Source organism: Arvicola amphibius, unplaced genomic scaffold (genome assembly GCF_903992535.2).
Source record: "Arvicola amphibius unplaced genomic scaffold, mArvAmp1.2, whole genome shotgun sequence".
NCBI classification, from domain to species: Eukaryota; Metazoa; Chordata; class Mammalia; order Rodentia; family Cricetidae; genus Arvicola; species Arvicola amphibius.
Window position 1 is genome coordinate 191,291 of NW_024582321.1, and position 9,661 is coordinate 200,951.

A 9,661-nucleotide genomic window follows, 5' to 3' on the forward strand; every position below is an offset into this window, starting at 1 on the left:
TTACCAGAACTCGGGAGGTAGAGGCAAGAGGATCAAAGTCTTAGGCTATCCAGGACTGCACAACACGTTCATGGCCAGCCTGGATGCATGAGACTCTGACTCACAAATAAATTTAACATAAGAAAATCTGCAGCTATGACTTCCCAATCATGACAGATTATACCCTCAAACTATGAGCCAAAATAATACTCCTCTGTAGTGGTATTTCATTTGTATTTTAATAAATAAAGCTTGCCCGAAGATCAGAGAGTAAAACAGCCCCACTGGGTCAGCCTTACAGACCAGGCAGTGGTGACACACACCTTTAATCCCAGTAGACACACCAGTTGCCACAGAAACCAAGCAGTAGTGGTGCATGCCTTTAATCCAGCAATAGAGAGGAATGTAAGACGGGAAGAGATTGAAAGGCCAGATAAGATTCTATTTCTGTGCTGGGCCCTTTTGGAACCTTGAAGTATACCCCACTCCCAGGATAAGCTGAAGGCCGCAGAGGAGCTGAAAGCCACCCCAGCCCCCAGGACAAGCTGAAGGCCGTAGGACCCCCTCTTTAGGGGAAGTATTAGCTAATGGAGAAACCTAAGTTACATAAAGTTGCTGACTGCAGCCCATTCCCTCACTCAGCTTCCCTTATCAGCTGGGTAATATTTCAAGCAGTCCCTGTGGTTAGCACAGGGCCAGCAGATGTCTGGAGGACGTAACGGGGGGTAGGGGGGCTGTTGCTATCCCCCTTAGATAATAATAGCCTATCAGGAACTAGCAGCTAAGTTTTACCTAACCTTTAGCCAATTATGATACAGGATAAGTAATTTTGTACTTTCAAACTGCAACCTTGTGACTGCTTTGTGGTTTTTGTCTTTCTAAACCCCTTACAATAGTAGAGGGGTTCTTCTCCCCTGATCTGAGGTGTCAGACCATGAGGCAGAGGACCCGTGCTAGCCCATACTTAATAAAGGAAACCTTGCTTTTGCATTCGGAAGTGTGGCTCTTCTTGGGGGTCCCTGGTCTCAGACACAACAGAGACATCTCTCTCACACACACAGTCTCATTCTGAGATTCCTGGAGGCAGGACGGCTATTTTCGGACTGAGGTCGAGGTAAGAGCCAGTGGTTGGCTGCTTTGCTTTTCTGACCTTCAGGTCGAACCCTGATTCCTCTCTCTGAGTTTTTATTAACCGTGCTTCACTCCTTTCCATGGTAAAATCACAAGTATGGCGAGCATCACTCAGGAGGCCAGAAGTTCCCGGATTTACAGAATAGCTTACGTTAAAAGAGTAATTGTGTAGTGGGATAATCAGCTCTCAAGAAAGAGGTTTTAAGACTCTTGTTTGATCCTAGTTACATAGAAAGTTGTAAACGTATACACATGGGGATTAAAGACAAGCAGCTGTCTCTCTCTAGCTTGTAAAGTTGCTGGTTTCAACTTTATTTCTGCGTTTCCCACACTTTCTACTCCAAATGTGCTAATCTCATAATCAGAAAAAACAAGCGTTTCTTAGAAACAGCCTTGGGGGGCTGAGGTTGTAGCTGGTTTGGTAGATCGCTTTCCACTCGTGTCTAAAGCCGTGGGTTTGCTCCCCAGCAGTCTATACACTGAGCTGCTGGTCCACACTGCAGTCCCACACTCAGGGGGTGGAGACAGGAGGGCCGAAAGTTCAGGTCCACTCTTGGTTACCGGGGTGTCAAGCAGGGTGGGACATATCACATTATCCCTCAAAAGATGAGTCACAACATGCTACCGCCTACACTTCAATGATGTGTAGCCGGATATCCTGAGAAAGGAAGGCATATCCACTAAACTGTGTTCCCCCCCCCTCCCAAAATGTGCGCACGTACAGCGCATGTCTACAGGCCCAGCTCTGAGGGGGGCTGACCGTCAGGACTGCAAAGACTCGGAGGTCCGAAGGAACTGCACACCCCACCCTTCCAACCCCGTCTCGCACGGAAATAAGAGGAGAACAGACGGCTGTTCCCAGACTCCCAAACCAGCACTGGGTTCCACGGCAGCACCCCACGGGAGCCCAGACACTCACGTCTCCTGAAGAACCATCATCTGCAGGTCTCTCCTGTGTGGCCAAATTGTGTTTCCGCACCAAGCGAGACGAGGCAAGGTGAGGCATGGCAAGGCCTGCAGGCCCGCCAGGGTGCACAGCCGCAGGGCACTCCCTCAGTCACGCATGCGCAGACTCACGAAGCTCGATCACCCCACTTGTCCTGCGCAGACCGCCAATCTCCGGCCGCGCCTCAGCCACTCCAGAGGCTTCCCGCCAAAGGCATGTCCAATCAGCAAGTGCCAGCGCACCAATTCTAGCCACATCCAATCATAGGTGGGATATGAGACCTAAGCCCGCCCCAAAAGCGCTCTGGACCAATGAGCATCCAGGGAGAGCTCGTTAATTACTCGAGCTTCTTGCTCAAACCGTTAGCCATTCGAGAGAGGCGGTTGAGGATCCGTGCTGAGGGGCGACTGTGGTGTTCTGCTAGGAGTCCAACATGGTGAGAGCATCCCTAGACCAGGGTGGGCCTGCGGGAGGGACACCGCCATCTCCTTCTCAGAGTGGGGGGCTCGGCAGGGCCCGCAGGTCTGGGAGGGGGAGCCAGGGCGGGGTTGGGGGGGGGGTGAGCCAAGGCCCCGGGGATGGTGAGCGAGGAGCTGGGGAGGGGAAGCAAGGACCGGGTGGGGGGGAGCCAGGGCCGGGGAGGGGGAGTGAGGATAGGAAGAGGGGGTGAGCCAGGGTCGGGGAGGAGGAGCGAGGGCCAGGGACGGGGGAGGGGGCATGAGCGAGGGCTATGGGGTCCAGAGGTCGCAGAAGCCTCCCTCTCCCAGGTTCCTGGTTGAGCTATGGCTCACCCTGGCCAGGTTCTCGTGAGAACGGGATTCCCCATGGGGTGCAGCCCCCACCTGGAGTCCCAGCTCTGCAGATACTGACCAAAGAGGCTGGGCAAGAGTTTCAAGGCCAGCCTCAGCCTCATAGAATTCCAGGCTCCGGAAAAGACAAACAAAAAGGAGGGTGGCAGAAAGGTTTTGTGAAGAAACAAGCCATGGCGTTGTTTCCAGAAGATTCTAGACGCTACCAAGCTTTCTGGTCTAATGCTCACCATGGGAAAAATAAAAGTTGCCAAGCCCAAAGAGCGTTTGTTTGGAATTTTAAGACCACTTGCTGGTGTAGGGAATCAGTTTGCCACCTGCTCCACCCAGCTTCCTAGAGAACCTTTGTGTGTTTGGTGCCAGCTGCCGGTGGTCATGGTATGGGGTTTGTAAGCGGTATTGTGTGTTCCAACCAGAAAGTAGAGCTGAGCCATGTGGCTTGCGGTAATCCCAAACACAACTGGAGGCTGAGGTGGGAAAATTAGACGTTCCAGAGTAGGCAGAGTTAGTGAATTTGAGGCCAACATAGGCTGCGAGACCTTACGAGGGGAAAAAGTAAAATAGAGTCTTTAAGATTTGTTTTCAATTGTCTGTGGGAAGTATGTGTTTGAGAGTGCAGTTTCCCAGAGAAGCCAGAAAGAGGGCGCTGAACACGCAGGAGCTGGGGTCAGGCGGTGGTGAATTGCATGCTGTAAGGACAGCTCTTTCTTAGTCTCTCCAGCCTGAAGCAGGGAACCTTTTCCAATACTTGCATTCATTTAAAAGTAACACTTGCTAACAAATGCCAGATAAGAGCTAGGTCTAGATGGGCTTGTGCCACAGTCTCCTGATCCTTGCCAGTCTCAACTTGTCTTGCCTGATTGATCTGCTAACTGTCGTGTGCCACCATGCCTGACTTGATCATTTTTTCATTAAAAAATTGTTGGCCGGGCGGTGGTGGCGCACGCCTTTAATCCCAGCACTCGGGAGGCAGAGGCAGGCAGATCTCTGAGTTCGAGGCCAGCCTGGTCTACAAGAGCTAGCTCCAGGACATGCTCTAGAAACTACAGGGAAACCCTGTCTCGAAAAACCAAAAAAAAAAAAAAATTGTTGAGAGGACATTTCAGTCCTCTTGGCCTTATCTGCGTGGAACTTGGCAGCATGTTCTGTCTGGTTTGCTTTCTGTTGCTGGGCTAGCACACTGACCAAGGAGCTTGTGGGAGGAAAGTTTATCTTTCAGTAGGGACACCTAGGCAGATGCTGAAGGAGACCCTGCAGGAACATTGCTTACTGGCTTGCTCTGCCTGCTTTCTGAACAGCCCAGGCCTATCTAAGGATGGCCCTGCATACGGTGGGTCGGGCCCTCCCATGTGAATCATTAATCAAGAAAATGCCCCACAGATGGTGCCCCTTCCCAGGTGACTCTAGTTGATGTGGGGTGACAGAAATAACCAGTGTTTTTGTATGTGCCTTAATTTTTCAAAACTTTGAAAACTTGCACAACTTCCCTATAAATTAAATAGAATCTTTGTATTTGCTTCAAAAAAAAATCTGTCTTGTTTTCTTTGAAGAATGTTTTGCAGTTTTTTTTTTCCTGGGGTGGGGGTGGGTTCTGTTTATTTTTGAGACATAGAAGCCTTGCTGGGATTTTACGAATAGTAAATACGGGACTGTATTTGCTTCATTTTTGCATTACATTTACTTATGTGCATGAATGTGCACATGGCCGCCGCAGTGGAGCTCAGACGCGGGAGGGTGGTGGTCAGTGCCTTTCATCGCTGAGCCGTATCGGCAGCCCTGTATTCACTTTTATTAAGAAAATTGGTGGCTAGGCGTAGTGATACATACCTTTAATCCCAGCACTTGGGAGGTGGAGGAAGGTATCTTTGTGAGTTTTAATCAACAACCAGAGCAGCACTGTGAGACCCTGTCTCAAAACGAAAAAGAAAGAAAATTGACAGGAAAATAGATGGCAAAGTTTGGGCCTTTCTGACTAGTGGTGCAGCACAGAGCAGCCGATTGTAAGCTCAGGGGGGATCCATGCGCCTGTCTAAGGTGGAGAAATACTTAGTCAAATAAGAATACTTTCCTCTCTTCTGAACATCAGCTAACACCTATTGTTTGCTGTGTGGGATAAAACCATCACTGTTTTATTTTTTAAAGTTGATCAGAAGCATATGTAGCTGCTGATGCTGCTAATTCAACACCCTGCACTCGAAAGATAGCGCACCAGAGGGTGCATGCCAATAGTTTGTAACTGTAGCCACACATGAGTGCACACAGCAGGAGCATACATACTTTGCATGACATGCAATACAGTGTTATCCTTTATGAAGTTATGCTCAAGAACCCATGATTTATAAAGAAAATGGTCTATTTTCTCAATAACTTCATAGCCACATTCATAGCTATCCTGGGTCATATTTGGTCCATGGGCCACAGATAGCATACCTCTGATGTCAAATATGTGATGTGACATCCTGAAAATTTCATTTGATCTCTACATATTTGTGGGGGTGACTTGTTTAAAACTGGACAAGTGGCTACTGGGTGTAGTTAGGTCCTGGCATGAAAGTACTTCATTCAAAATGATGACTTGGGTGAAATCCAAAAAGGTTAAATCAAAAATCAAAAGAGCGTTAAAGAAGCCCATACCCGGATAGGGTGGCACATGCCTATAATCCTAGCACTGTGTATACTGAGGCCAGCCTGGGTTATGACGAATCCCTGCCTTAAATTTCTGAATAAAGAAAAAAATTCAGGATAGACTAGCATCTCAATACTTCAGTGTCTGGGAATGTTACATTCCAGAAAGTAAAGTGATTAAACAGAATGGTATCTTTATGAAGAATATTAACTCAGATGTTGTGTTCCTGAGTCAGCTTCCTGGCACAGAATGGAGAGTGTTAAACGAGTGGTCTAGATGGGCAGAAGGAAGACACGGTGACTGCCAGGCTTGGACTGGGGGACCCGGGACCTACTCCTTCTCTCCTTACTGGAGTGTCTCTTCTCCTTTAGTTGGGCCACAACTAAAACCTGATACTCTTCAGAGAATTACTTCAACTCTCCCTCGTGAGCCCTTAAACTTGAAAACGTTTGGAGAATGGCAAACACTTATGCTCTGGTGCTAACTGCTACTTCACAGAAGGGCTAGCTTGGTGTGTGGGCTCACTTCCATAATCCTAGCACTGGAGGGGCTGAGGCAAGAGGATTGCCACTGGTTTAAGGCCAGCCAGGGTCAGTGAAATTGTATATCCAAATAGGGCAGGTTTAGAGCAACCCAAGCTGTTTGATCTCTGTGTGTGTTTGTCTTGGGATTGGGCTGGGATTATGGCCTGTGCAAGCGCACTTGGTAGAGTCAGTTTTTAGAGATAAAGGCATGCCTGAGCGTTGCTGTAAGTAGTGTGGAGAAGACACTGTGGCACTATACAAAATTACGTTGGTATGTCATACAGCTCCAAGTGAATGAACATCACGTTTCTGTTCTGGATTCCAGCGTGAGTGTATCTCCATCCACGTGGGGCAGGCAGGGGTCCAGATTGGCAATGCCTGCTGGGAACTGTACTGCCTTGAACATGGTATTCAGCCTGACGGTCAGATGCCAAGCGACAAGACCATTGGTGGCGGGGACGACTCCTTCAACACATTCTTCAGTGAGACCGGGGCTGGCAAGCACGTGCCCAGAGCAGTGTTTGTGGACCTGGAGCCCACTGTGGTCGGTAGGTGCCTGGGTCAGGGTGGCGGCTTTCCTGGGGGAGCGCGAGTGTCTCAGGAAAACCTGCTGACATCTCTGCAGAGTGTACAGATATGTGCTTGTGGCTTTGTTGGAGAAGCTGAAAGGGTTGTGTGTGGTTTACGTATAACCACAAACTAAGAGATGCTGTTGACATACATGCACAGTGGAATTGCATAGCCCATGCCTGAAAGACTCATGGCCCATGTGGTCTCTCTAGATGAAGTGCGCACCGGAACCTACAGACAACTCTTCCACCCAGAGCAGCTGATCACTGGGAAGGAAGATGCAGCCAATAATTATGCCAGAGGTCATTATACCATTGGCAAGGAGATTGTTGACCTGGTCCTGGACCGGATCCGAAAACTGGTAAGAGGGTTGCAGAGGAGGCTTCATGTGGTGCTTGTCCTGGTCCAGAGGGTTGCTGTTGATGGTGGTGGGGGTATGGTCATTTTGGCAAAAGGGTTAGAATCAAGAATTTCATGAGTTTATCAAAATGCTTTACCGCAGAGCCTGTACTTTGATGCATCCATGGGTCTTCATTGTGGTATTCAAACTGCAGAGTGTTATAGACAGTGGGTTTGCGTCAGCTTGCAGAGTGGAACTCATGAGGCTGGGGCGTGGCGCTGTAGGCACTGGCTTACGTACTCTGGCTTCCCACAGGCAGATCTGTGCACAGGACTGCAGGGCTTCCTCATCTTCCACAGCTTTGGAGGGGGCACAGGATCTGGGTTCGCATCTCTGCTCATGGAACGGCTCTCAGTGGACTATGGCAAGAAGTCCAAACTGGAATTCGCCATTTACCCAGCGCCCCAGGTTTCCACAGCCGTGGTGGAGCCCTACAACTCCATCCTGACCACACACACGACTCTGGAGCATTCTGACTGCGCTTTCATGGTGGATAACGAAGCCATCTATGACATCTGTCGGCGCAACCTGGATATTGAACGCCCCACATACACCAACCTGAACCGTCTGATCGGGCAGATCGTGTCCTCCATCACAGCCTCCCTGAGGTTTGACGGGGCTCTGAATGTGGATCTAACGGAATTCCAGACCAACCTGGTGCCATACCCTCGCATCCACTTCCCGCTGGCCACCTACGCCCCCGTCATCTCGGCTGAGAAGGCGTACCATGAGCAGCTGTCCGTGGCAGAGATCACCAATGCTTGCTTCGAGCCAGCCAATCAGATGGTCAAGTGTGACCCTCGCCACGGCAAATACATGGCCTGCTGCATGTTGTACAGGGGGGATGTGGTCCCAAAAGATGTTAACGCGGCTATTGCTACCATCAAGACCAAGCGTACCATCCAGTTTGTGGATTGGTGCCCAACTGGGTTTAAGGTAGGACTGGGTACTGTGACCCTTATATCTGCCAGCTCCTGCTTCAGGGCAAGAATTCACCTTTCCACGTCAGGCTCCGAAGAAAGCATGTATAGTAATTAAGTTGCTAAGTGACTTTATTTTTCCAAATAATACTGAGTATCCTTTCTTAAAACCATCAATTCCAAACCTTTAGCAGACAAATGAATTTTTCTCTGTTGGTGAAACATGGAGAAGTGAGGACTCCAGGGAGGAGTGTCTGCTGACAGGTGTGCTGTGCCCCGCTCAGGTTTCCTCCCAGCTGAAGCTGTCCCCACGGGACGTCCCCACAGAGTCTGCCCACACAGTCTTTTACAGCCATTTACTTGGGTTACACTAGTTTCCATGTTTAAAAATTAGGTTTTAGCTTGGCATTGATGGTGGCACATGCCTATGATCCCAACACTGGAGAGTTCAAGGTATTCCTTGACCACATAGTGAGTTTGAAGCCAGTCTGGGCTTTGAAAATAATTTTTATAGCCTTTAATTTTAAAAAAGCAAAACATTAAAACCATAAAAAGCTGAAACTCTACTTTCATGGTGAATAACAAAGCTTTCTGTCCTGATAAAACAGGCAGTCTTTTCATATTCAAGGCATAGTCTGCCTCCTATATGGGCAATGCTGGTTGACAGCCCAGCAGAGAGGAGCAAAGGATCCCTGTTCATCTTAAAGTGGGAGTGTCCTTCTTGATCAGAGGAAGACATCTTATGTCTCTGTCCTTGCCTGTTCCCATCTCCAGTCTGACTGTTCCTATCTGCTGCTAACAACCATATGTTCATCAGGGTGTGAAAAGGATTTGTCACCCCTCAACCACGAGTTCCTGCTACGGTTCACTGCTACATGGGAGTTTCCCACACATTCATACCAAGAGCTCCTCTCCTTTAACTAAGCATACAGTATACCAAGGGTAGAGTTCTCGTTTATTGCCTTTGTTGTTCCAGTCTGGCCATTCGTGGTTTAAGTCCTTTAAAATCATACGTGTTGCCTTATATAGGTGATTATTTCCCCAAAGTATGGTGTGAGTATTTGCAGCTTAACTTCCGTATTTCTGAGGCTATTATAAACTCGACTGTATGTTCTCCTTCTCTGGCAGGTGGGTATCAACTACCAGCCCCCCACTGTGGTCCCTGGGGGAGACCTGGCCAAGGTGCAGAGGGCCGTATGCATGCTGAGCAACACCACTGCCATCGCTGAGGCCTGGGCTCGCCTGGACCACAAGTTTGACCTCATGTACGCCAAGCGGGCCTTCGTGCACTGGTACGTGGGAGAAGGCATGGAGGAAGGGGAGTTCTCAGAGGCCCGGGAGGACCTGGCAGCGCTGGAGAAGGATTACGAAGAGGTCGGCGTGGATTCCGTGGAGGCAGAGGCAGAGGAAGGGGAGGAATACTGAGTGTATGGGTCTGACTTCCTCACCATTGAAACTAAAGGGCTTATTTACTCATTAAATTTTCTGTATCAAGGCATTGCCTTCCTGTGTGCTGTACTTTCTAGCAAAATTCCTTTCGAGATAACCTGCATTTCCTGCATAAATTTCTCTAGGGAAAACATCAGTTTTTCCCTAAGAAATGATAAACCTGTCTGTGCCCAGTTTTAAGTCCTAACTAAGGACATTAGGATAATGTGTTTTATGTTTGAAGTGCCGCTGTCTTGGTTTGCTGGGGACGGCGTCCTCCTGGGCCCCAGACATGTGTCCTGGGACTGCAGAGCTCATCAGTGTCTGA

At 49.1% G+C, this 9,661-nt stretch overlaps 1 protein-coding gene across 1 annotated transcript; it reads left to right on the forward strand.

The window, feature by feature from the left end:
• The first annotated feature begins 6,427 nt into the window (after positions 1-6,427).
• LOC119805855 (tubulin alpha-3 chain) lies at positions 6,428-9,400 on the forward strand. Its single transcript, XM_038317634.1, has 4 exons — positions 6,428-6,563; positions 6,798-6,946; positions 7,241-7,921; positions 9,034-9,400. The coding sequence occupies exons 1-4, from the start codon at positions 6,443-6,445 to the stop codon at positions 9,328-9,330; spliced, it is 1,248 nt and encodes a 415-aa protein (XP_038173562.1). The 5' UTR covers positions 6,428-6,442; the 3' UTR covers positions 9,331-9,400.
• The last annotated feature ends 261 nt before the right edge of the window (positions 9,401-9,661 follow it).

What these genes read in the sequence shown, in the direction of transcription:
- LOC119805855 (XM_038317634.1), top strand. Translation starts at nt 6,443, where the DNA reads ATGCCAAGCGACAAGACCATTGGTGGCGGGGACGACTCCTTCAACACA. An exon ending in CCTGGAGCCCACTGTGGTCG is followed by an intron (nt 6,564 to 6,797) that starts GTAGGTGCCTGG and finishes TGGTCTCTCTAG; the next exon opens with ATGAAGTGCGCACCGGAACC. An exon ending in GGTGCCCAACTGGGTTTAAG is followed by an intron (nt 7,922 to 9,033) that starts GTAGGACTGGGT and finishes CTTCTCTGGCAG; the next exon opens with GTGGGTATCAACTACCAGCC.